Here is a 27533-nt window from a genome sequence, read left to right as displayed (position 1 = left end):
ACAACAACAAACAGTACACAAGGACATATTGTGTAAGACCCAGAAAGAATGCACCTGCCCTAAAAGTTCCCAATATAAGTAGGCAAAAACAGAAGATGAATTATTTACGATGTGGTACTGTGTACTATGTTTTGAGTACTTAATATATACTACAACTGATCTTAAACTGCAGTATGATCATCAACATGATACCCGGATTATTCGATAGATTTCTGTTTTTATCTCCAATAAAAAATCATATTGATTTTTAATTGTATTTATTTCGATCTATCTCTTCTCCGTTATCTGAAGTACCGTGGTTTGTCCTGCAGGGGTCGTCGCCACCCGGGTCTCCCTGTCTGACTGCCCAACAAAAACAATGTTGGCCAAACACCCCCTCCTCATCGTGTTGGGGGGAAAAATGGCGGACAAGCGCTAAATCCACACCAGAAACAAACACACACGTTGCAAAGCGAGGTAAACAGACACCGGAGCGGCGTCGCCTCTCTGCCCGGGGGGGCTTCAGCGCGGAGCCCGGGTTAGCCCACCGGCTAGCCTCGGTGCGTTGGTACGCTCCCGTCTTGCTAATGTGCATATTTACAATGGGGGTCGGCGGGCTAGCTTAGCCGCCTAGCATGCTAAGCTAGCAGCATCCCGGGCAGTGGGCATGTCTGTGTGTAGCCTAGCATGCTGGCTGAGCTGTCCGAGGTCTGATCGGCTGTTTTTATTCATTTGTCTCGTGTTGTTTACGTCCCCGCTGCTCATGCTAACGTAGCTTTAACCCCTGGGTTACACGCGCATGGCTGCTGTCATGTGTGCGTGTGTGTGTGTAGCCCCAGGAGCTGGAGGGGGGGCTCCCATGTGTCGGCTTTGTGTTTTGAATGGAGCTCAGCGGGTTTAGGGGGGAAATGTGGGGGTTTTGGGGCCACTGGCATGGAGTTGTTTTTTTTTATTGAGACCCCCTGATCTCTGCTAATGCTTCCCCCCCACCCTACTGTCACCACCTCCTCCACAGACCGAGCAGGAGGAAGGAGAACAGGGAGCGGGTCGCTTTAATTCGGACGCCATCCCTCCCCCCCCACCCCAACCCCACACCCCCTCGGCGGAGGAAAAAAGGCGCACTTCTATAGAAAACAGAGGAATCACCCGGAGAGGAAGAAGAGCCGCTGCGAAACGGTGATGAAGGTTTAAGGTAAGACGCGTTGTGATGGTTTACATGAGGAGCGTCATGTGTGTGTTGTTTTTCTAACTTGTTCTCGCACTTTTTTTTAAAAACACACACTCACAATCTGCTGCACCATCACTTCACAGGCTGCGTTAGTCTAATGCACAACTTTGTACAGCTTCAGTTCTCTATCTTTTAAATCTGTATTTATATTTGGTTACTTGTGTCTTTCAATCAACTTATACTTCAAATATCTGTATTGTCAGTATCTCCATTAGCACAATACTTCTTTACAGTGACAGCTTTGTTGTAATTCTGCTGCCGAGACTTTCATCTCACTACTTCTTGACTCATTTTGACCTTTTGTTATTCTTATGCTCTTGTGTTTGACATACTGGATGTCTAAACCTCCCTCGGGATCATTAAAGTATCTATCTGTCTTTCTTTCTATCTATCTATCTTTCTTTGGTGATGGTTAACAAGTGTGTGTGTCATGTTATTCCTCCCATCGTTGTTTTTCTGTGTGTAGATAAAAGCTTGTGTGTGTTTTATGTCAGTATTTCACATCATCTACATTGAGGGTTAGTGAGCCCACATGGGACCGGGGCCACGTTGGGACACACACTTTGTTTACATCACTCTGACCTGTTGACCCGTGTGTTGTGTCTGAGTCTGTGATGTTGGTGAGCCAAACGTCTGGGTGACAGGGGTCATGCAAAACATGTCACCCTCCTCTTAACCCTTCTGTCACCAATTGATGATGAGAAAGAAAACAGATGTAGTCAGCACGTTTATTTCTTAATCAATGACCATACTATATATATCTAGTTTTCTATTGTGCTGGCGTAAAATATCAGTCCATATTGGTAATTGTTGCGATATATCTCACATTATTTTTACCTTTAATTTGAAAAGCTGATTTCTGCTCCTGAGTGAAGGTTGTGTTTTTACACTCTGCTTTATGGGCAGAGAATAACCAAACACTTTTTAAAAAATGGCAAAATATTTCACAATCAAAGCTAGATTAATGATATTATATCACTGTGCTTCAGCAATATATCGAAAAATACTGTCTTTGACTTTTGTTGTATTGCTATCAATGAAACTTATACTGCGATAATTGATATTGATTTATTGCTGATTAATGCAGACTATTTCAAAAAACGGTTAAATTAAGGTTTAGGCTTTTGTTTGAGACGCAGTTGAATTGTATCGGTTTTACATTAAGAGGTGTTGTTAATACTGTGTTAATATCGATAACTGTCAGCTTGTACAGTCAGTAGAGAAAGTATTTTAATCTTGAAATTAATCTTTAAAGCGTGAAAAAGCCCCTTAAATTCATATGAAGTGCTTTGCTGGCATGATCTCGGGCCTCTTTGTTGAATTTGCTCTTGCGTGACGACCCCCTGCCTGTCGTGAGGAAAGAAATCCAGTGATCTACAATAGATAACAGGGGAAGCTCCCTGGTTTCTCTTTAAAGACACATGTACAGTTTACATGTGAGTTTTATCATCAGTTACTTGAGACACGCATGAGTCCACTTAACCTTTTTATGTTAAGGTTTTCTCCTTTCATCCCATGAATTGTTTTAAGATCTTTTTCCGTTTGCTCCAGTTCTATATTTCAAATACGTGATGTTCATACTGTGTGAAATAATTCATACCTTAAAAGTTTGAATGGCTGCTTTATTCCATCAGAAGGAAATATCCCTCATGCTTTATATCATTTTAAAATCATTTCTCTAAAATTGAATCTGATATATTTGGTATCTTTGCAAACTTTGTCACTCCACTGTACGGTTCATGCATCTATAACATATATTTTTTTCTGTATATTTCTTTATAGAGCGGAGGCCACTGTTGCATCGTGAGCTTGGTCAGTATTGTTGGAGCATGAGGAAACCCGTACCACAGAAAGGTAAGAATATATTCTACATCCATAAGCTATAATGATAACAGAGTGATTTTCTCCGACAAACAAGAATTCACAGTAGCTTCCGGGAGAAAGTTTGACGTACGATACAAGTATGACTCAGTTTAAATTCACCCATCCAACCCCCTTTGTTGTTCCTGTGTTGGCAGATTCATACATTTGCTTGTGATAGTCCTGGAATTCCCGACTGTGGCAGGTATTGCGAGGTATTGACTGACGAGAAAATCACCCATAGTTGAGAGCTTATTCTGTCTGTGTTGGCTCCTCCAGCTATAGAGTGGAAAGATGCCAGAAGGATCAAGCATGCCCGGAGTGGACGGCCCTCCCGGGTGCCTTCACAGTACCAAGGTAAATAACCCACAGCAGCCATTGATTGATGAAGTAACTGAGGGCAACACCATGGATTTGATCAGTGTTTTATTTAACATCGAGCCACATTTGCTATAAATATTAATGATAGATTTAAAGCCTGGTGTCTCTTTTTTGTTGTTATTCGTAGTTCAACCAACTATTAATCAAACAAATGTGTGATATGAAGTGTTTCAGCCTGTTATTGTTCTTCTACAGGACATTTCAGCTGGGAGAAATACTTGAAAGAGACCGGCGCTGCTGCTGCACCTGCTTCATGCTTCAAACAGGTGAGCAGACTGACAACGTCCTCACCAGAATGTTCTCCGCTCAACTGTTTGACCTATTTGTACAAATGTTTTCTCCCCCTTGCCATTCAATTTGCTAACCAACAGTTATCTGTCATCGCCGTCTAGAGTCCCACGCCTCCGGTTAACGAGTTCAAGGCCGGGATGAAGCTGGAGGCCCAGGACCCGCGGAACACCACGTCCACCTGCATCGCCACAGTGGTGGGCCTGACGGGCTCGCGGCTGCGGCTGCGTTTGGACGGCTCCGACAACAAGAACGACTTCTGGCGCTTGGTGGACTCCTCAGAGATCCAGCCTATTGGCAGCTGTGAGAAGAGTGGAGGCATGCTGCAGCCCCCACTTGGTAAGGACATGTACACAAAATATAGTTTCTCGTACAGTCATGGAAAAATAGCTCTACTGATTTGACTTCTTTTTTTTAAATGATCTTGTCCACTAGATGTCAGTGAGCGACAGCAGAGTTTATGAGTGTGTGATGTTACGGCCTATAAATAACTTCCTCCTGACACAGATTATCAAGCCACCTAGCCAGGATGTCTCTGTACTGAAGAGACAGAAGTGCACTCAGTCTGTAGTCAGACTATTATGGTGTTGATCATCTTTAGGACCGTAAACCTACCATGCTTTTCATTATTAAATTATCTGATGATTATCTTCTTAAATAACTGCTTAGTCTATGAAATGTTAAATATTTTGGTTTCTTTAAAAATGACTGAAACAATTAATCAGCTCGTCACTTATACATTTTCTGCCAGTTGACTTATTGATTAAATCATTGCACTTGTATTACTTTTTCCATGATTTATCAATGCCAGCAGCATCATCATGGTGATTACACAACCCTTGGATGGAAAGCTTGTTCACTTATGACAACTTCTATCGTCTTGTGCAGGTTTCCGTCTCAACGCTTCCTCCTGGCCCATGTTCCTACTGAAAACACTAAATGGAGCTGAGATGGCACCGTCTCGCATTTTTCACAAGGTACCTCAACACGCACTGAAAAACTAGTTGTTGTCATTTTTCCCAAAGAAGACATGCATGTTTATTTTGTGGTCATCGCGACTCATTTATGGGTCTTAACCAGGAACTTTTGTGGCTTAAAAGAGGAACTTAGAAGATGAACATTGCCTCATAATGTCTGTTAGATGAAGAAAGCATATCACCTATAGCGAATGCTCATATGCTAACTTCCATACCTGACTCCTTTCTCTCTCCGTGTTCCCCAGCAGGAGCCTCCCGCACCGGAGCAAAACTCCTTTCAGATGGGCATGAAGCTGGAGGCGGTGGACCGGAAAAACCCCCACTTTATCTGTCCAGCCACAGTGGGTGCGCTGCGTGGTGTTGAGGTGCTGGTCACCTTTGATGGCTGGCGGGGGGCCTTTGACTACTACTGCCGCTACGACTCACGCGACATCTTCCCTGTTGGCTGGTGCTCACTCACCGGAGACAACCTCCAGCCGCCTGGTACCAAAGGTATGAACCTAAACAGTGGGCGAGAGGTTTTATGAATCAGGGTGTCATTGTGTCTGTTCAATTAAATTACAGTGGCCAGTAGGATGCTTCAGAAGTGTTTTCTTTGCAATATTAATTTTCATATGATCAATGACGTGAACATGATCTGGAGAAAGTGTGTTTCCTCCGTATTTCAATATTCCATCTCTCCTGCTCTATGTCTGGCTTTTCACCACGTCTTGGATTGTGGCCCCTCAGAACAGCTATGAACACTTTTAGTTCCCAACGTGGTTAAACAGCACATCATACAAATTAGTTCTGTTTGAATATAACACGACTCTTAGTTGTATCTTGTAAAACCTGTGGCTTCATTTGCCCATGTGTTGTGCTCTGGGTCTCTGAGGTCTCTGCCTCCACTGTGATACATGGAGGTATTTTTTGTGGTGGTCACAGCCATGAGAAATGGCTGTTTACAAGAAATCAACAACTACTAATGTTATGTGGGTTCACAGAATGGTTTGCTGGGTATGAAAATGATGGGACCACAGTTCCCATATCCCAACCTAACATGTGATTTGTAACTGGTGCTATTGTGTTGTTTTAATTCCTTTTATCTTACTTTTATAGCAACTACATTTTATGTCGTTTTTTAAATGGGATGGTCAGATCTACCTTTAGTCTCAGCGTAGTCTGTGGTTCGGCTTTTTTGCGATTAAAAGGCCAAAACAACCGATGACAAGATTATTATTTTCACATACAACAACTAGTCTGACAGAGCTTAAATAAGATGTTACAGTTACAGTTCCTGATCTCTCTCTGTGAGACACATGTGGGATAATTTGACTTGTGTGTTATACTGCACTCCCCATCACCTTCACTGAAACACCGAATGAGGGAATATCGTTTGAAGAATGTTGTTTGATTCCTCCAGCAGAGCTGTACAGACTTGTAGAATCAATGTCAAGGCCCATTGAAGCTGTTCTGGTGTCACCTTACTAAGATGGTACACGTTAGCTTCTCCTTTCATTTGTCACCCATCTGCACATGACTTTGTCGCAGAAGACACTTAATTACCAGCCAACCTTGATAATTTAATTATCTAATTTTTATAATACACTGAAAAATTGAAATAGTTGTCCACGCTTTATTTTCCCACATGTGCAGAATCCAGGAATTTGTTGTGCAGCAAATCCAGTGTTCAACAGGTAGATAAATGTTTTCTGCTTGGGCACACAGCACTTCAGTGATAAACAGAGCAAACATAGAGATGTAGTATTCTCTGTGAGCACGTTGATTCAACTTATTCTGCTGGAATTAACTACAACTTTTGATGGTATTTGTGGGGTTGGTTTGTGCATCATGGTTTGATACGAGCACACGGCAGCCTGAAGGCATCATGTGGAACAGTTGATCAAGACATGAGTTAACTATTTGTGTGTGTTTGTCATGTGTTGAATCTCTTTCCATGTTCTTTTGATTTGTTTGAAGAAAAGAAATCAAGTATAAAGTAATCTACTTTGTCACATGTTGCTGTCAGCAGGCCTGTGGTTTAGTCTGCCTTTGTGCTGTAATCTGACAGAAAACCATACATACGCCACACACTGCTTCTTTGTTTTCACATTCAGCAAAGAATGTGGTTTTCCTGTCAGTGAGTTTTGGTGCAGGACCAACGTCTTGAACCAGAGCTGGGGACCAGAGGAAGCAATTTGTTTAAAAAAGGACACAAAAGGGAGAAGTGGATACAAGGGTTATCAGCCGCAAGGTCAACCCTACTCATCTGTTACAGTCCACAGTGTGTGAGGGAGTGGAAAAAGAAGGAGAGAACCAGGGAGGCAGGACTCGTTCTATGAAGGCCTGGCACTCGCCCAGTTGGCAGAGTCGGGCCATGACGTGGTTGAAATGAGCCTCGGTGCCCCCTCAGCAGGCCTCCCACTGGCACCCTGGCTAACAAGGTCTGATTAAACACCTCAGGAGAGAATGGAGCTGTGAGAGAGGATAGAAACAAAGAGAAAAGACAGACATATTGTAGACCGTGAAAGGTGGAGTGTTTACATTGTCAACAGATGGTGGGAGGAGAGAGAGAGGGAATAGGCAGAAAGGCGGAGCGAACGCAGAGGAAGAGTGGGAGAGGAGGAGAGGGAGAAGAGGAGAGGGTGAATCTGAGGACAGCCGCGCAGGCAAACCACACACTTTAAACTTTTCTTTGAACGCAGAGAGGTGAGTAAAGATGAATGAAATAACAGGAACGCCGTCTCAGTGATCGGATATAAGCTCTTGAGAGGATATCTCGCAACGCAAAGCTGGCGGCGGCGGCTTTGTGAACTCAGTGAACTTGGTTGCGCTCAGAGGAGAGGGAGGAATACAAGGGTTGGCTTGTTAAGTGTTTGTTTGGCTGTATTTACAAGTGCTGCCTCTGATCAATGAACATGTAACCTCGAGCTCTGCGAACCTTTCAAACATATTATCCAGGATCCGTCCAATCTGTGGAAGATCAATCAGACGTCTCGTTTTTTTTTTCTTTTCCTGAGCTTCATAGTTGCTCCCTGATGAAAAGTAGCAGCAGCCGGCAGTCTAGGCTTTGCATTGATTGCTTTGCCTGTGTAAAAGTGTTTAATAAATACACCCCCACGGGCCTGGACCTGTGTTAATGAATGTTGCCGCTCCTCTCGTCAGTTGTGGGTTGATTCGGGATGAATCGGTGCACTTAAATTCATACAATGCTTGTGTGTGTGTGTGTGTGTGTGTGTGTGTGTGTGTGTGTGTGTGTGTGTGTGTGTGCGTGTGTGTGTGCGCGTGTGCGTGTGTGCGTGCTTGCAGGTGTATGTGAATCCAGCTCTCCTGACTTTCCCTTTTCCTGTGCCGTTGTTATTGCATGCACACATTCTTGAATATTTGCCAGCTGCCATGGCTTAAATCAAGCACACAGCTCGTTGGCTTGTTTTTATGTATCAACTGGCGTCTTAATGTTTGTATGTGGTTTATGTGATTTTTCAAACGCTTCCCATCAAAATAAAAGAGAGTGTGTGTTGATGGGTTCGACTTTGAGAGATAAATTTTAATTTCTTCTCACAGCTGTCAGCAGCATGCTTCTTTATTGGGGTTTAGTCCTCAAGCTTTTAAGTTTCCTCCTTTTTATTCCAGCCATAAGGGACTTGGGAGCAGGCCAAAAGAGAATCATCTTTGATTGCCTCTGTACCTTCCTCTGAAACAGCTCATTTCTATCCTTCACATCTTGTCTAATATCGTCCCGTCCTTCCTCCGCTTCATCCTCCTTTGTTGGTTGCTATGGATTTCAACCCATTCAATGCCTGTCACAGCACTTGGTTTGTTGGTTTGTGTTTTTGTTGGTTTAGCAAGATTACGTGTTACATTTTGGTGAAGATAGAGCGTTTGGTTGATACTCTCTCAGTTTTCCCAGGGAAGAATTCATGGATCTTGATGAAATAAATCGGACCCATTTAGAGAACTGATCTCTATCAGTGTGTGACATTTGGTGCAGGACTTGTGGCCCTGGTGGAGGAATGTGCTCGACTGACAGCCATTCTAGTACTTTGTCGGTTTGTCCTTACAAAGAAAAAGTATTGGGATGAACATCAGCAGTGTATTGTGCAATACAGGGGATCATGATTAATTACTTTTTGTGTTTTTTGTACTTAATCCATGAAGAAGCCTCCTATTTTCTTTTATGTGAAGAAAAAATAGAACTGTTCCCTGAAACTACTGATAGGTTCGAATTTAAAAACATTTTATTTTACCTGGTGTAATTTAATGGGGAACGTGGTCCTAAAATTCTTAATTTATTTTTCCCTTTTTGCCACAGCTTTTATAATCATCTCCCTTTTTCTTGTGCCTCTCTCTCTCTTTTCCGTGCAGTAGTGTTGCCTAAGAGTCTTGGGGCGTTAACAGATGGGAGTGTAGAGACTCCAGCCATGCACCCCACCCCAACAGTGGGCAGACCTCCGGGTCAGAGAGGGCGGAAGCCAGGCCGGAGGAAAACCAAGGTCACAGTGCCCTGGGGTCAGAAGGCTTCAGCCTTGGGACCACAGAGCATCCAGCCGAGCAAAGACCTTGAGCCCATCAAGATCCCCAAAAAACGAGGGCCCAAGCCTGGCAATAAGGTAAGAGTGAAGTGGTTTGAAGACCCCATCCGAGACAGATGGTGTGCTTAAATTGTGGGGTCAGCTTACCCAAATTATAAAAAACACATTTTCTCATCTGATGCTGTTGATCATTGGAGTTTGGTTCAGTCATGAGATATCTGATATTTCTGCCTCTTCACACATAGATAAAACATTAGGCTCTGTGGAGGCAATTTCTTTTCACAGTGAGGTTTTTATTATCCAGAGTGACTGGGACGTTGTTTCTGTAAAGGATGGCGGACATGTCAGAGGCGAATATCTGAAAATGATCACAGAATTAGGAGCTGCCCCTCTTGACTCTTGTCTCTTTCGCCCTTTTGTCCGTAGCTGAGCTGGGCAAAGAGAGCTGGCTGGCTGGAAGATGCCATGGCTGGCCCGGGACGGCCGGCGACAGGCCCCGGGCGAACCAGGGGCAGACTGCCGGCCAACTGGACACAGACGATAGCTCTGCAGCAGGCCCAGACTCAGGCACAACCCATCAAGATCCCAAAGAAACGAGGGCCCAAGCCTGGCAGCAAGGTAGCTGTGCAGTGTTTAGAAACACAGACATCACTGGGCCACTGAATATTACATCACAGCAGTAGGCTGCTATTGTGTTTACTTTTTAGACACAGATAATCACCTATTAGCATTTCAAGAGACATGTTGGACTGTTGTCCAGGTGGTTTATGAGCTCAAATATGAAGATTATAGAGTCAGGGTTAGATGCTTTATTCCTCTATGAAATGTCCTTCACATTAATGAACAAGTAATAATACATAAATCTGTGAAATGTCTGAATGTGTGTGTCTGTGTCCAGAGAAAACCACGCGTGGTACCTAATCCAGTCCCCACGTCTCCCACCAGCAGCACCCCAGAGCCCGACACCAGCACTGTGCCTCTGGACAATGCCACCATCCCCAACTCTGCACTACAGGCTCCCACAGGTATATGATTGTCCACAGACTGGGACATGATTATTGATTATTGATGGGTTTTCCTGTCTGGGACGTACGATACATGTTTGAGACTATGACGCATGCTGTCATGCTCACACACACACTGCCACTGGCTTTGTGCTGTTTTGGCAGCAGAACAGAAAGATCACAGAGATGTACGGCAGCTTGATTTCACCTGACACTGGTGGGAAAGTAGAGCAAAATGCAATACCTGTCTGTTGTAGCTGCCAGGGTCTCTGTGAAGTTGAGAAACCTGGCAAGTACTGTGAGTGATAAATAATTGGATATTGTAAATCAACACAGTGGTGAATTAATAGATTTTATAAGTCATACAACCTCCTCCCCTTATTGTTCTGTCCTGTAGTTTGTGTCTACCTAAACAAGTACGGCAAAGTGGGACCCCATTTGGACCAGCGGCGGATCCAGCAGCTCCCGGACCATTTTGGGCCAGGCCGAGCGTCCTCGGTGCTTCAGCAGTGTGTCCAGGCTTGTGTGGACTCCGCTCACAACCAGAGCACCGTCTTCTCTTGCCTTAAATCCGGCCAGGGTGGTGAAGTCATTTCTGGTGAGGATCACATGCTCATGTTGTGCTTTCTCGCCCTCGCTCCATCTCCTCTTCTTGCTCCCTGCAGGTATTTCTACATTAGGAGATTTTGAGTCTGGATCTTCAGGATGGACGACGGAGGAATTTAAAATAAATGTATTTTACAAAACTGAAGAGGAAATGAGAGTATAGATAAACAAAGTACAACACTGTGGAATCCAGGGGAGAGAAGCAGAGAGCGTCTGAATCTCCCAGACCGAGTCCTCCCATCAGGCTCCTTCAGAGAAACGCCTGCTCAGAGAGAGTCATCATGTTTATAATTACCACGGCCATCACTTACCATTACATCTCTCTATTCATTTTTTATTGCGGTGACATCTTTGTTTAATTATCTTCCATGAGAGCAGAATGTGTTGTTGTCAAAGAACTAAAAAATCCTTTTATTTCTGGTATCCCCAAAAAAAACTCAAAAATGATCTTGTTGAGAGTAAATCCAGATTTTATTGCTACATAAAATCTGAGATCCAGAAAGATTATAAATAAATCCCGCTCTCACAAATCACCTAACATGTCCTTTCATTCATTTCTTTGTCTGTATATGTCAAATGAACAGCCTGTGGTTCTCTCTCTTTGTCCGATGTAGCGTACTTTGACGAGCAGCAGCACACCCTGACCCTGCCCACAGTCAGCAGCGTCACCTACGTCCTCCGCTTCCTGGAAAAGCTTTGCCACAACCTTCACTGCGATGCGCTGTTTGGCAGCCAGCCTGTTGCCAGAGGAGCTCTGCACTACAACAGTCACACGTACACGACAGGTCAGCGCTCACACTGTGTTCGGTGAATACAAATGCCGACAGCCACGTTTAATGTTATTCTCATTATAAAATATGATGGCTGGGGTGTGCCTGTTTTGAAGCACGTTTATGAAAACCAGCAGGTGATCATGCATCATACAGCCTCCAGATTCGGATGCACATTTGAAAAGGATAAATAAATCAGGCTCACATCACACAGTATATATTTCCCTCTTCATGTCATGATGAACGTTTGCAGCAGTGTTTCTGATTACAACCCTGCACCTCACATTTTTTATCAATCATTAACAATTATAAGGGAAGCAGTTAAAAGGGATGTAATTTTAATAAATGAATAGTCAGCATAAGCAAACTCTTATTTCTTTTCCCAATCATAATTCAACTGGGTGTCGTCATCCCATATTTCCCCTCTGGTTGTGCAGTTGCTCCATCTGTATTCTATTCTCCTCAAAGGACACAAATATCTTTATTCCTTTTGTAGAGCATGATACTGCATCAGCAGAAGTCTAGATAAGTTCAATCGATTACAGTCTGGTTCCCTTTTCTGTGCCTTCACGGCCTCTTATCTGTAACAGTGTTTGTTGCTTCCTCCATATATGCTGGTTTCAGAGAGGAGAAGTTTTGGTGACAGCCTGACGACGGGCCCGGGCAACAAGAGGTTCCTCCAGAACTACAACAGTCCGTTACCACAGAAACTGGCCAAAATCTCCCGACACTCCACCGATGGTAGGGTGCACCTCAGTCATTTAAAAAAAACAAAAAACTCAATGCGTCATCAGTCAAGTCATCAAAGAACGACTTCAGGACCATGTTTGGATTCTCTTAACTACTTTGCTTACCCATAATAACATAATAATACTGTATCATCTGTTTTAATGGTTTACTTTGATTCCACTGTGAGAATAGTAATTCTTAATTTTCTATTTATATGTTAGCTGCTGTACGCTCCTACAATTTACACAGATAGGTCCTTAATTAGGCCGTACCCACTGTGCTGGTTCATTATACATATGAGGCTCCTGGCTGGTACATTTCTAATTTGTAAAATGGCTTTAAAACCTTTTTTTTAAAATGTTTTTTATTAGTGAGTAAATATGAATTAGAAAAACACATAAAACAGAAGCTTTCCCTGACTAAACAGACCTCCCACGTCGGGGTATAGTGTTTGTTTATATAATCAGAGGCTCTTAACTCTATAGCTGCATCAAATTTAATGCAGGACATTCTACTCTAATTATCAAGTGCTCCGAGTTGTCCAGTAAAGCTTTATATAATCATATGAAATGTGCTGGTGGAACAGAAGCAGCTCTTGGCTCAGGAGCGACTGTTATTAAGTTGTGGGCCAGGAGGTTAATAATTTAATCATCTTTCAATTTCCTTAGATTTTAATTAAGTTAATGGGATATTTGAAGAGATTTATGTTAAAGGGTAATATCCCCTCCACTCTTTACAGAAGGCCAGCAGACTTAAATCACTGCAGCTTTCTGTGAGAGTTTCAGACTGTGAAATATGTCTTGGGATGAAGTCAGTTCTCTGTCAGTATTTTAATCATTCTGTATTTACTGTTTGATTTATTGGCTGCTGTTCTCTGTTGTTCTGTGGAATTGTTTAAGTGTCAGTGTGTGGATTTATCTCACTGAAGTGTTTTCTGCCTGCATTGTTCCCAGGTGAGTCCTTCATGGAGAACAGCGTCGCCACATCCGAGCACTTAAAGAAAAGCCCCCTCTCTCCAAACTCTACGGCTTTGTCACCGGGTCTCAGGTCTCCCACCAAACTGCTGCATCACAATAACTTCACAGGTCGGAAGAGACACTGACACAAGAAACACGGTCACATTTCACTGCTTCTGTGTAAGAACTGTAATGATCCTCAGAGGGAAATCAGACCACAACTGACATACATATGAAAACATGGATGCAGACGTGTTGCGAGCGGTTTTATCTGAATATTTAAGATAACTCTGCTCATGGCATTGTCCTCACAACCAAAGAATCACAAGATTAACATCAGAAATATGATCTACGGAGAATGTTTGCTTGTGTATATTTGATTGGATGATGAGTGCATGTTTTTGATGGATCCTTTTGTAGTGATGATGAAGAGCAACATTCCAATGAATGACGCTTTTTTTCTCCACTCAATCCTGCAGAATGTCTGAATGACCCTGATAACTTAGAAGTGACATATTGACAGAGTGATGATGCATTTGAGCTTTAGTTGTTGCATAAGTTAAATATTTGCAAAACGGATTAAGTTTGCAGATGCGATAGTTAAGATTACTTTTGATGGGTATAGACAAAGATACTGGTTCTGTTTTATTACATTCGGTGTCTGAACATGTGGATGTGTTCCAGTTTTTCATGTATGTTTGCATGAATGGTCCGTGCAGTTGTAAGCTGCACTCTTCACCCAGGCCCTTACAGCGTGGGCAGATAAGAAAATGTACGTTACGCTTGTTTTGTCAGAAAGGATTAAGCAGATTTTATTAGCACAGGATGTATTGACTTTATTTAACAGGCTAATGATTAGCCCATGCACGAGGATAATAGGACGATCAATGTGTATTGTTTTTCTGATATATTGATATTGCATGCTCAAGTGTGTCCGTGCTTGCTCAGTTTGTGGATCCTAATGTAACACTGGATAGAACCAGATGACATAACCAACGATTATGAATTGGACTTTGTGCTTCCTCGTGTTCAGGCAGTTTACGGGAGAGCCCGAGACCCAGTGGTCAGGACCCCAACCTGTGGACGGTGGAGGACGTCATGAAGTACATCAGAGAAATCGACCCCGTGCTGGCACCACACGCTGACCTTTTTAGAAAACATGTAACTTTTCTTCTGAAACTTAAAATCACCACACAAGAAATATGTTTTTGATTTATAACTTTTGCTCAATTTAATGTCTGTTAACATTTCTTTGATCCCTCCCTCTGCTGCAGGAGATTGACGGCAAGGCACTCCTGTTGCTGCGTAGCGACATGATGATGAAATATATGGGCTTGAAGCTCGGCCCCGCCCTCAAACTCACCTTCCACATCGACAAGCTCAAGCGGCAGTGAGGGAGTCGGCGGACCCGCAGCAGCCTTCCAAAGGACTACGCTCCAACCCCACCTCCCCGATCTAGGATCAGTATATTATGCACTACACATTGGACATATACTGACCACTTACATGTAGCAACGTCCATCAGACCACCACATCTGGTATTACACACCCCTGTCCTGACCTAATCCAATGAGGAATGTTTTATTTTGTGTAGCACAATCCAGCCCTAAGGCAGCATGGGATACGTAGGATCACCCACTTGTCCGTCATCTGTTTTGCATTTCAGTATAACTTGAAGAGTCAAAGTGGCCATTTTAACTGTAAAAGGCTTTTTTTCCGGGCCTGCTTTTATTTTGTTACATGTATTCTGTACATAGGTCATATTTTGTATTTCATGAATATATGGATGTATTTTTGCCTCGTCGTGTTGGATATGCTCAAAGAAAGAAAACCCTAAAGGAAGAAAAGAATTAACTTCATTCATCCCAATGGTTGGGAACGCTTCTGATTAATGTCTCAGTTTGAGGCACAACTTTGCAACCACATCAATATTAATTATAGGGAGAAAAAAATGGTTTTATGAAAAGAAACTTTTATTCTTAAAAATACTGCCATGAGGAAATCTGTTTCTTTTGTCTAATTCTGGATGTTGTTTACAATGCCTCGTCTTGTCTTTGTTATTTGTACTTTTTTAATTTTTTATACTATATTATTAGAGTTCCTACGTGGAGAACCCTATCATAATTAACATTGTTCAATAAATATATAATAATTCAACTGTTGGCTTCCTCTGGTGTGTGTGTTCAAAGCCACAACTTGTGGTTACATCCTGTTGACTCGTCTTCTGCTTTTCTCCATTTAATATCCGTGACCTTTTTAAATACAATTAATCTACAAGACCATAAATGTCACATGCAAATTCCATTTTGTTTTATTTTTTAAGTTAAAATCAGCAAGTCGGTTGAATATTGCACATTCTCATCCATTCATGTTTTTATTTTGGAGCCCTAGTGAGTCTTCAATTTACAGAAGTAGACCAACAGAGGGCAGCACAGGCCTGTTCACCTCCTTGCAGAGCTGTCTCCTTGCTGTTTCTCCTTGGGACAGTGTCATGTTCTGCCATAGGTGTCCACAGCTCCATCTGTTAAGCCCAGCATGATAATATCTGTGATATTTTTACACCATGTAAAGGTGATTTCTCATGGTTGTTATTCAGGCGTTTCATCGTCGGTATTTCTCCCACATATTGTGTTTTTTTCTTTCTTATTCTTCTCCAATATTTAAAGACCCTTTTTTATTATTATGTGTCTCTATTGTTTGTGTTGTTTTTGTGAACATTTTGCTGTCATTCTTTCTGCTGGTACGTGTGTGGGCTATTGGGCTTGTGGGCGAAGAAATAACTTGTGTCTCACAGAAGCACAAGGCAGAAAAAAAACCCACATCCTCTAAGTCAAAACAGGAAATCACAACATATACAGGCTTGAAAACAAGTGACTGAACCCCCCCTGATTGTAACTGACGAGGATGTGTGTGTGTGAGCGTGTGTGTGTGAGCGTGTGACACGTACACACACAATGGTTGCTGTGCTTTGTGTGTTCTGCTCAGACACATGTGACAAGGCTCAGGGCTCATGGCTGATGCCTGTGCTCCTTGATGTGTAATAGTAGCCAAAGTGTTGTGCATGAAGCCCGAGCTATTTATAGAAGTAACGGCTCCTTGTGCCGCATATTGTGTTTGCGAAGGTTGTGAAGCCAGTTTTCACTTGGGCTCCCGACATTGCGGTGGGATTCTGATCAGGTGTCGCCCTTGTTTTGCTGATGGTGCAGCAGGCACAAAAAGCATCAAGGTGAATTTCCAACATAACAGTTTTGGCCCCTTTGAAAAAAAATCCAGATAGATAATCATCACTGGTTATGTCACACTGTGCAATGGTATTTGGTACTTTGGGGAAATCCGAGCCTTTATATTTTTCAACATTTCTCAATGCACAGTCATCTGCTGTGTGTGCCCCAACTGTCACACACGCACACACACACACTATTTAGAGCGGTGAGACAGTTTCAGTGTGTGTGAGAGGAAGCTCTGCGGATCAGTCAGAGCTGTGAGAATAAAACACAGCTTTCTCAAGTCCTTGCTTCAGGTGTCGTGCTGTAGCATAAACATGCCATTACCGTCTGCAGAAACACCACGTGGACAGAGAGAAGGTGCTCGGTCCGCCACCTTCTCTCCAGCGGAATTCCCAGCATGCCCTTTGGCGGTCATTTGAGGTGGAGTTGATTCTGAGAACTCTGGTTACAGATTAATTCAGCTGGATTTCTTAGTCAGGTTGATGTTTAGATTGTTTTTCCAGATTGTGCAAAGTCCTGGTTTGCAACACATGAGCAGATGATTTTTCTTGGTTATGTATCTAATGCCTGAAGGAACTGTTCAGCCATGGAGGTTATGTTTGAGTTTGTCTGTTAGTTAGCAGTATCACGCTAAAACTACTAGACTGATTACCCCAAACTTGGAAAGATGCAATATGTGTCAGGGAAGAAACAATTAAATTATGGTGCAGATCCAGATCAGTGTGGATCCAGGAATTCCCAAAAAACTGTATTTAACATTAAAACATTTTGTACCATATTTTCAAAAATCCGACACGTTCAGGGGACTTATATTTATGACAGAGTCTATCCAGATCAAGTGAATTTAAATGTGGTTTCATAGGGGACTGTTGGGCCGTCGCGGAGGAATGCACCCTTCTATTTCAGAATATGTTAATCCTCAAGGTTTCAGAGTTAATTATTTTGAGGATATGAAGAGAAGAAAGAAAATGGAGTCGCATCCAAGAAGAACTGTGACATCTCTGGGAACAACTGGGCCCCGAAGTGTCCGTTTGTTTCTTTACTTGGAAACTATGTTTGTAACACATGACACCGACGGCTACGGATTTGTCTCAAATCAAATTAGATTTCATCACTTTCCGTAAACGAGGCCGCAGACCTGCTTCGCTCGCTGGTCTCCTGTGACTCTCAGTTGGGAGATCATATCAGCTGAGAACTCCGTCTCGACCCCCTCACCTCAACACACTCCGACCCCACGAGCTACAGACGGTTGCGAGCCAACTCGTGTCAGGATTGTCTTGCAAGAAATATTGGTCACATGGCAGCGTGGCAGGCTTTAATCTATCAGTGAAGAGGAAAGGAGGCAGAAATCTCACATCAACGCAAAAACAATTTAGAAAAGCGTGCACATGACTTTTCTTGGCATAAACACGCTGCTTCTTCGGTATATTTAGATTCCACCAACAGGATAACGCTTGTAAAGCCCGACAAGAACTGCTCTCTTGTATGAATTCCACCCGCCTGTTACTCTGTCTTTGGTAGCATGTGCTTGCCACTGTCACCAGATTAGCACGCAGGCTTAAAGCCCTGCACACAAAGACACTGTGTACAGAACATAGCTTGTACTAATTCGGTTTCCCTCTTTTCTGACCTGCGAACCTGTAATTCTCCTGCGCTGAGACAAACCGCTTCACTGCTCATGGTAGCTGTGACTTATCATGTTTGTTGACACCGCGGCATTCAAGTCTGCATTATGTTGAACAGTGAGGTGCAATAACAGGAACACTGTGGTTGATTTAACACCCTTGTTGACACAGTTTCAACAGAAAAAAAAAATCACATTTAAAGCTTTAAAAGTGCAATATTAGTTTCACAGTTCCTTATTAGATTATTTGACATTGCACCGCAGTGTTGCTGTTCCCGTGTCAGCTCCTTGATAAATGTTAGCATTTCTTTATAATCTGCTTGGCAGGGTTTTGACACATTGGAAGGCCAAACGCTAAAGCAGGCCCGAGATTATATCTGGTGTGAATTACACGATAAAAACCAATTAAATTCTAAAAAAAACATATCGAGTAACATTTTTATCAATATGACTGGAGGTCTCTCGAGGCTTTGAGATAACACCAGGGTTTAGTTTCTGCCACTGCTGTGAAAAAGCCGCATCCCCGCTCAGTTTGGCTCGAGCGTGTAAATCACACAACCCTTAAATATTTACCACCTTTAGACATTGTTGGAACACCTCGATGTGCTTGAGCCGCCTCGACGGAGACGTGTCAGCTGTGTGCAGCTAAATAAATTATTTACAAACCCCCCCCTGTTTTTACTTCAAAGAGCTGGCAAACCATTCAACCCCAGATTTGGGGGGGTGGGGGGGTGGCGGTCAGAGGAGGAGTTGCTAGTCACTAGGCAACCTCTGTGTCACCTGCACCGACATGCCAGGACCAGCCACTTTCCTCTGGAGGCCGCAGGTACATAACTGCATTTAAAAGCCTCTTCAGCTGGATTCATATGGAAAACAAAACAATTACAGCTAAACTATGCGGCTCCAGGAAAGAAAGTGTGATGTGATTATATTACTTTTTCCCTCGTGCGGGGAAGAGGAGGGGTTTTTCCCTTTTTTTGTTGTCACTTACAAGCTAAGTCGCCGAGCTTTACTTCCACTAAAACGAGCCCAGAAGCAGAATCCAACAGTGCAACGACTGATGTTTTCCAGAGGAGGCCTGTTGTGTGAGCAGGGGGGGAACTTAGAGGAAGGGGAGGGAGAGAGCAGCGTCCAATAACATCACAAGTCAAGTGGAGAAGGCCGACTGTTCAGCTAGAAAATCAGGAAGTTCGGCTTGAGCAACATGTCCACTGGATGAACCCTGCACCCGAGGGATCTGCTGTTTATTTACCCCCTGCCAGCGCATGCACGTACATGCACGCCGCCACACACACACTCACACACAGACACAACATCACCACAAAAACGTGACAAAAACCTCCAAACGCTCTTGTTAAAGCAGACGAGTTCAAACACGCTCGCTCTCTCTTCACACAATATTCACACATACAGACAGAAACGTGCCCCTTGTTGTCGATAACAACTCATCCTCTCAACTTGGAAACTCAAGTGCAATTCTCACTTTCACAGTGTTTGTCACTCTTTTGTTTTACAGTCATTGACACATGGGAGATTCTTGAAGTGACACATACTGGTTTTTTTTACATCTCAAAACTAGCACACAAATTGAGAGGTAACACTCCCAATTCAGTCTTTTTGACAAAATCTCCAGGATATAAGTTGCATTTGCTTCCTGATCTTTCACTCAAGTCTGCCAGCGCACTGTAGGAGCTGGTGTAAGGATCACAACGACCACAGTTGAGACATAAACCCTTTATCTTCGCCTGGCTCCACACTGATACTGAGGCATCCCTGTCTGCCTGTTTGATCAGCTTGTGTGCTGATGCTATGCGTGTGCATGTGAAGACCTGACCATGCGTGACTACAGCAAATGACCACCTATCTGTCGCCGGCACTAGCTGCCGAGATTACCTCGAGCTCAGGCTTGGCACCAGCTGTACCAGAGCCTGGAAAGAGTGAACTTGACAGTATTAAATGCACAGAGGTGTACGGCTCATTTACAGATATTGAGCAGAAGAGAGGAATGTGCATAATGTTTATTGAAGGGTTTTCGATGGAGTCATAAAAGAATTGTGGGAAAACCCAGCTGAGAAATCCCCGAAGAGCAGAACAAAATAAAAAAAATCCCTTCACCTAATTTCTAATTGCAACTTGGAGAAATCCTTACATTTCTTATCTTTTTTCTCTTTCACTTTGCCTCTCGATCAGAATGTGGCTTTCGGTCTGTGACTTATATCGAGAAAAGCTGCCACAGGAAGCTTGTGTTTCGAGCAGTTGCTGTGGGTGGGCTGGGAAACGAGAGAGCAAGAAAAACAGAAGTAACTGTAAATGTCTCGGAGTGTCCCACCCTGCTTAGCCTGCGTCTAGACCGGCCTTTGAGAGCGGCAGTCATAACAAGGGATTGGGAGAGCAAACACGGGCTGTTTGACGTGTTTAGCCATTCGCCCTATGGAGTCACCATCAGGCAACCAAACCTCTGCATTTAATTGGGGCTAAACAAGGAGCTCGCGGTGTAGCATGCAATTATGAGATATACGAGGAGACAGAGTTCCGACCGTGTGCCAGCGTGCCCCATGTGCCGCGCACCAGAAGACCATCTCACCAGATTGGCACCGGGCAAGGGACCCGCAACCGTTACTGAGCGCCGCGCCAAGGCTGTTGGCCTACTTATGAGCCATTCTCTAGATAGTGTCAAGCCAAGAAAATACACACAGGCATTCTTTCTATAGTTGTGAGGACACTCTGCGGCATAACGCATCGCTAAACCCTTACCCTAAATTTAACCACCACAACTACATACCAAACCCCAACCCTTTTCCTGCCGCCTAAACCTCATTCTAACCCAAAAACCAAGCCTTAAACCTTTAAAATGACTTTTAGAGGACTCTGAAAAATTTTCTCACAATGGTTTTGAAGGAAAATAGGTCCTCACAACCATAGAAAGACATACACGCACACACCCTTTTGTTATTTGAAACAAGCCCATATTCAGGTCGACCTATTTCTGATCGGATCCTCCCTGTTACCTTTTTTAAATGGCCTTTAACACAATTGGACGAGTGAAGAATAGTTTCAGCCGATATAAGAGCGGAACTGATTCGGATATTGTGCAAACTCCATTTCTGGTTCGGGACGACACACTCTCACCCCCCACCCCACCCCCTTGTTGCTCGTGACGCTGCTGAAGATGCCTTTGTTGACGATGTGAAAAGCTAAATGTGGCGGTGACATTCCCAACATGACCTTAATCAGGCGTTTTCATGGCCCGCAGGCACAAAACAATCCAACAAACTCACCCACCGCAGAGAATCTCTTTACCCTCAATTCATAATGAATGCAATTAGACAGGGAAAATAGTTTGGTTCCTGCGACTGTTGTGGTGTGAGGGGGGGTTTGTTGTGGATTGGTCATTTGTTAAATGATGTTATTGTTTAATGGCAAAAAGTCTTGTTTTTTCTGGCCATCTGCTGTGTGACCTGGGAAAAAAGCAGCACAAAACCTCGTTTCTACAGATTCCGCTACACCCCAGTAGGAAAGACAACACCTTAATCTGCCTGTTTGTTTACACTGACACAAACAAGACGCCATATTGCCTCCCCAGTGTGATTTTACATAGCATGCTGGCGTGACGAGCAAAACAACAGCGTCTGTCCCACTTACACAGACATTGATTCGTCTCTGACTACCTCGGCTGTCGGCATTAAGGTGGAACAACAATACCCGTCCACAGTCCATGTTCCTACTTTTGTATCATACAGAACGGCGAGATGGAATAAAGGCCGAACATTCCCGCCTTGAGCTGGCCGCGTAAAAGAGGCTACTGGCTCTGAGCCAGGGCTTACAAGCTTTAAGTCACTTAAACCCCCATCAAGGTAAGCATTGTTTGGCCATCCCCCCCCCCCACTCACATTACTCTTTACACACAGCGAAGAAACAAATGTTTTGGGCGCCACCGAGAAACCAGTGTCATTCAAATCAAATGCTGCTTCCCTGACAACCTTTATAGGAATGTTTACCACCTTTAATGTCAGGGCACGGCGTCTGCAGCCGAACTAAATGTTACACGGTGAAGCCCCATTTGAATATCGCTTCCTGGGACGTCATATCAGATGTATACTGACTTAATACACTGCTCTTTTTGTATGTAATTATCACCATGTGTCAATCACGCTCCTGTAAGCGACACTGTGCCTTTTTAGCGAGGGAGATGGTAAATTGAGCACACAGCGCCCGTCAAGCTGAGCATGACCTTTTTCTGATATCATCAAAAGGTTGGTTACCAAAGAGACGCCACGTGTAGCTAAATAACTGACATGGGAGGAATGTTTGTCGTTTTTTTGGCCAAACACTTGCATAAGCTCCTCGTCCTTGGGTCCTACAGCGACCAAGCCTGATTGGACGAGCGGTTGTGGAGAAAATCGAAAGACAGACAGAGATTCCTCCATTAAAAGTCAGGAGCTGGGCTAATGAAAACCCGGGAGATTTAGAGCAGAGTAGATATCCCTCCTCAAAAAGCATAAATATTACATCTGCTTTAACATTTCCAACCCAGACTTGAAAGAAACTGAGGTTTCCCTTCACCCACAGGTTGACCTAAGCACTTAGCTGGCCCTCCACTGCCCAGGGGGAAGAGCTGTGCAATGAATGGAAAAGCAGGCCACACTTCTAACCAGGCCATCTTTATTGATCCTCAAAACCCCTTTCACAAAGACCATCCCCCCATCTTGACCACAAAAAAAGGGGACAATATAAACAACCAATAAATAAGAATCTGCGTGATTAAGGCGGTTCTACAGCTCCAATAGAACACAACAGTGTGGACATGTTGGAGTTTTACAGCTTCATACAGTACAAGCAGTAGATTTTCAAGAACATCACATCTAAAAAGGCAGCACTTTACCAAAAGTGAACCATTTTTTAAATCTGGATGAGACTTCCATTCAAATGACATAACATGTACTTGTGTTGTGTCTGACTTTACTGAGAGAAAATTCTGGCTCCTTTAAGATTACCTTGTCGTTTTAATATCAGGCCAAATAGAATGGGAAATAAAATCATGAGCAGGGAACTTAAATTTAATTTCCTCCCCATTTACTCTCAGGAAATAAAAATAAAAATCATTAAAGCCACTTGGTTCCCATAATGGAGACGGTGGTTGTTCTTTATATCAGTTTTCTCAGTCAGGAATAAATAAATACGCCTTTTTACTGGTAAACTGTGGTGGAGTCTTGGAAGCTACACAGTGTCAAAGCATTGTTCAAAGTGGCTTTTTCAGAGAATTTCAGCATTAAGTACATTCATGTCCAGGAAATGGGCGAAGTGGAACAACAGGCCTTAAAGCCAGCCACCCTCTGGCCACAAGCACACGCGAGACTGTGCATTTACCACGGATATCCAAAGTTCTCTTCTGTGCACCTGCGCCTCAACTCACTTTAGTTGTAAAGGGAGGAGCCTCCAAAATAAAAAGAGGAGAGACGAGCACCCGTTATCCATCCTGGACGATTCTCACTCTCCTGTGTCCGTTTGTGCCTCTTGGCAAATCAGGTCCTCTCAGCAACTAACGGTGCTGGGCTGCTGTTTGCTGACAAAGTCTGAAATGAAGTCAAACTCATTCTGGCCCAGGAAGAGTTCTGGCAGCTCCTGGACCCGGTCCAGGCCCAGCTCCATGACCAGCGAGGTCAGGACCTCCTCGTCGATCATATCCGCATCCATGCCGTTCAGTGCCAGGGCCGGCCCGGCCATGTGCTGCATGCTAGCCAGCTGAGCAGGGTTCACACGATACTGTGTTGTGGGCCCCATGTGGTTACCACCCATAGGCCCCAGTGGGTGTCCGTGGTACTGGGTGTTGAGTTTCTGCAGCTGCATGCTGGCCATGAGCTGTTGGGACGTTAACCCTCCATTCAGGAACTGTTGCTGCTGCTGTGGGTGCTGTTGTTGTTGCTGCTGCTGCTGCGGCTGCTGTTGCGGCTGCTGTTGTTGTTGCGGGTGCTGCTGCTGTGGGTGCTGCTGCTGCGGGTGCTGCTGCGGGTGCTGGGCTTGTTGCTGGTGCTGCTGCTGTGGGTGCATGTGATGCTGCTGCTGCTGGGGATGCTGCTGCTGCTGCTGCTGGGGATGATGCTGCTGCTGCTGTTGTTGTTGTTGTTGTTGTTGTTGTTGTTGTTGGGGCTGGCCATTGTACATCATGTTACCGGAGGTCATCTGGTGGTGACCCATCTGGGCCCCGTTCAGCTGTCCGCTCATGGGTCCGCCCACCATGCCCTGTCGCTGCCTCATGGCGGTCTCCATGTTGGCCTGGGTGCCGCCATAGTGCATCATCTGGCCGTTGGGCAGCGCCCGCATGCCCTGCTGGTTGGCATGCTGCTGGTGACCCGCCTGCAGGCCGCCGTTCATGCCCATCCTGTAACCGTGGAGACTGGCGCCCGCTGAGCTGTGATTCATGGGCATCATCAGATGGTCTGCCATGCCTCCTGTCTGAGAGCAGAGGAGACACAGTTATGAGATCAGTAAAAAAAAAAAAAACATTGGTTACGGCTGACATGACGTGCACATATTTACACGTCCATGTGATTCACTATCAAACTGGTTACAGATACACAACAATGAGGTTAATGTTGTCACGTGTGTTTTATATTTCTGTGCTTCAAACCAGTTCCTTATCCAGACTAGTGACCTTTTCTATGGTGACCACAAGCTTCACCTGTAACAAAGGCACATTTTTCCCTTGTAATGTCACAATCCCACCTCAAGTTAAACCAGTGGAAATGCTTCCGGAAAATAAAATATCTGCAACACTGAAGCCCTTCCTAAACCAGCCTCCCCTCTTTGTGCCTGTGGGTTATGGACGCCCCCGGTTTGACATCACGGGTCCACATACATTGTTTGGGTGCATGTTTAACAGCTGGGATCATTCGTGCACGAACGGGATCGACAAAACGGGAGACAAAAAAAAACGCGTGCATGTCGTAATGCGTTGCTTTAAATCCCATCTTCTATGTTGCACGCCAGGCTATGGGGGAAACCATCTACAGTTACATTTTACGCACGTAAGGTTGCAACAAAGAACACTGACATCATGCAACATCTCCCCACAACAGCTGAATCACCACATTTTCTAACAAGGCAGAAAATCCAACAAAGGGCTTCTGGTCTCCTGCGATCACGCACCAACCCCCCGACTGCTCAAACCGTTTCCCCCCCTGAAAAGCTGCGGACTAACATGATCCGTTTGTCGAGTTTGAAACAGGGGGAATGCAAACAATGGAGCAGCAGCAGCAGCAGCCCCGGAGACCACCGCGGACCAGAAAGGAAGAGAAAAAAAAAGCCTAAACGTCTCGCGTACAAATACAGAATCCAACCACTCACCCTTTTCCTCTACGTTTCCACAAAGTTGCGCGACTTGGCGTCAGCTCCTGTGCGTAAAAAGGGCAGTGTTCCTCTGCAGGGCGACGCTCCTCTCTGGATTACACTGGGTTATTCCACTGGGTTACGCTTCATGCTCAGGCGGGGACGGTGTGCACAAAGACTGCCGCATCAGATCTTGAAACGACTGCCTATTTTCTGGGTCAACTCAGGGATTATGTACATGTAAAAAGCTCAGAGGAAGGCAGCCGGGGAGAGGTGGAGCCTCGGTCCTGCCTCTCCTTTGTTCCTATTGGCCCTACTTAATATAATTGTGCATGGGCGTAGAAAGAAAAAGAGAGAGAGGGAGAGAGAGAGAGAGGGAGAGGGAGAGAAGGGGGCTGTTGGAGAGCTTGTGACACAGTAGCTAATTTAAATATCCTCCTCCCCTCCGTTTCTTTTTGAAAGAATATTTGGACATCTTGTTTGTCTTCATGAGTAACTGCCGCTGTCTTCACTTTGTGCAATACAGGATTTGTCAATCATTTTAAGACATAGATAGATAGATAGATAGATAGATAGATAGATAGATAGATAGATAGATAGATAGATAGATAGATAGATAGATAGATAGGTAGATAGATAGATAGATAGATAGATAGATAGATAGATAGATAGATAGATAGATAGATAGATAGATAGATAGATAGGTAGATAGATTTGTGTTTGTTTTTATGTCTATCTATGTTTTATGCATGTATATAAGAGTCACTATACATGTTTGTTTGTATGATAGATAGATAGTGTTTTCTATTATCTCTGTATTATGCATGACTGTAGGAGTCCGCCTACATTTGTATCTGATAGTAAGTGCCAAACATACGTGCCATAACATTAGGCTAGAAATTCATGTTCCCAATTTGACTGCACCAACTTGTTTATTTGGCCTGTGTGTGCGTGTGTGTGTGTGTGTGTGTGTGTGTGTGTGTGTGTGTGTGTGTGTGTGTGTGTGTGTGTGTGTGTGTGTGTGTGTGTGTGCGTGCGTGCGTGTGCGTGTATGTTACTCAGTGTGTGCCTGTACACTTCATCTCCAGGATGACTGAGATCACTGTTGGTCCATGTGACCCACCAGTCTGCTGTGTTCGCCTCAGCTAGGCAGCAGAGGGAGGGCAGAGGAATGTAGCCTGTGTGCTATTCTAGGCCACACTGGCTGCAGCAGCAGCAGCAGCAGCAGTGTAACTACGGCTGTGCATGTGTGTGTTTGTACCTCCACTCTGCAGATGCACATGTCTCTTGATTGCCCACTTCAGGACAATGACCTCTTGCCTGCAATTGCAAATGAATGGAACCTCTTTGAGAGAGAGAGCCAATCCATTGTCGGGGGAATTTGTCTATAAATGGGCAACCACTGGCAGGCGCTTGTCATTGTTTGACATTGTCCGGCCACTTTAAGCCAGTGTTAATAAGCCACTCCCAGGTGTTGGGTGCTCTCTGAGAAACTCACCCAGCTAGTCAGTCCAAACAAAACAGAATCAACATCAGGTTTTGTTGTGCTGTGATGAACTCAACTCACTTGTTATAGCATTTGTGTTCTGCAGTCTGTGACCATTTGACAAACTGTAGCATTTTAAAATCCATCAACAACATCTTTGTTGTATAACCCAGGGCCAAAAGCTTCTAATGGTGTCATTTTGCATTACAGAACAAGTAATGTGCCCAAATCCTCTGGAGCTCACCACTCACATGACTGTGTCTCTTTAAAACCTGAGACATTCAAATGGAATTCCAGACAGCCGTGACTGTGGTGAAAGTTATGTGGTTTGTAATTATATATCCATTGTGTTGTTGTGATTAGATAATTGATGCACTGCAGTCGTGCCACCTGAAGGCTTTTTTTTCTAAATACTGTGTATTTTTCATAGATTTATCCACACCGCTGACTGTAATCTATGGTTTAAAGGATGAGCATCCACAAAACGCGTCTTAAGCCGTGTATTGATTTCTATACGTATGCGAGAGTGTGCCTGTGTGCTTGCATTTCAAGGAGAAAGGGCCAGAAACAGAGATCCGGCT

At 44.1% G+C, this 27533-nt stretch overlaps 2 protein-coding genes across 7 annotated transcripts; one reads left to right on the top strand and one right to left on the bottom strand.

The window, feature by feature from the left end:
• The first annotated feature begins 309 nt into the window (after positions 1-309).
• Positions 310-15446, top strand: LOC118114077 (polycomb protein SCMH1). 5 transcript variants are annotated; one of them, XM_035164298.2, is made up of 17 exons: positions 310-456; positions 995-1171; positions 2990-3061; positions 3347-3424; positions 3644-3714; positions 3841-4075; positions 4625-4713; positions 4959-5205; positions 9058-9302; positions 9651-9842; positions 10123-10249; positions 10626-10826; positions 11449-11619; positions 12229-12345; positions 13287-13418; positions 14323-14450; positions 14564-15446. In XM_035164298.2, the coding sequence occupies exons 3-17, from the start codon at positions 3037-3039 to the stop codon at positions 14681-14683; spliced, it is 2178 nt and encodes a 725-aa protein (XP_035020189.1). In that variant the 5' UTR covers positions 310-456; positions 995-1171; positions 2990-3036; the 3' UTR covers positions 14684-15446. The 5 variants fall into 5 exon arrangements, with proteins under 5 accessions (XP_035020189.1, XP_035020190.1, XP_035020191.1 ...); XM_035164299.2 differs by having other exon boundaries at positions 320-547; positions 4962-5205; XM_035164300.2 differs by having other exon boundaries at positions 320-547; positions 9061-9302.
• A 7339-nt stretch (positions 15447-22785) lies between these two features.
• LOC118114065 (cbp/p300-interacting transactivator 3) lies at positions 22786-25750 on the bottom strand. Of its 2 annotated transcripts, none has more exons than XM_047341000.1 (2): positions 25485-25750; positions 22786-24589 (listed from the first exon to the last, which is right to left on the bottom strand). In XM_047341000.1, exon 2 carries the CDS (start codon positions 24582-24584, stop codon positions 23673-23675), a length of 912 nt encoding a protein of 303 aa, XP_047196956.1. In that variant the 5' UTR covers positions 24585-24589; positions 25485-25750; the 3' UTR covers positions 22786-23672. The 2 variants fall into 2 exon arrangements, with proteins under 2 accessions (XP_047196956.1, XP_035020169.1); XM_035164278.2 differs by having other exon boundaries at positions 22786-24593; positions 25485-25747.
• Positions 25751-27533: the final 1783 nt, after the last annotated feature.

Source organism: Hippoglossus stenolepis, chromosome 8 (assembly GCF_022539355.2).
Source record: "Hippoglossus stenolepis isolate QCI-W04-F060 chromosome 8, HSTE1.2, whole genome shotgun sequence".
NCBI lineage: Eukaryota > Metazoa > Chordata > Actinopteri > Pleuronectiformes > Pleuronectidae > Hippoglossus > Hippoglossus stenolepis.
Note: the sequence above shows the minus strand (reverse complement) of the source record. Positions and strands in the feature narration are given on the sequence as shown.

What these genes read in the sequence shown, in the direction of transcription:
- LOC118114077 (XM_035164298.2), top strand. Translation starts at nt 3,037, where the DNA reads ATGAGGAAACCCGTACCACAGAAAG. An exon ending in CGTCTCGCATTTTTCACAAG is followed by an intron (nt 4,714 to 4,958) that starts GTACCTCAACAC and finishes CGTGTTCCCCAG; the next exon opens with CAGGAGCCTCCCGCACCGGA. An exon ending in GGCCCAAGCCTGGCAATAAG is followed by an intron (nt 9,303 to 9,650) that starts GTAAGAGTGAAG and finishes TTTTGTCCGTAG; the next exon opens with CTGAGCTGGGCAAAGAGAGC.
- LOC118114065 (XM_047341000.1), bottom strand. Translation starts at nt 24,584, where the DNA reads ATGGCAGACCATCTGATGATGCCCATGAATCACAGCTCAGCGGGCGCC.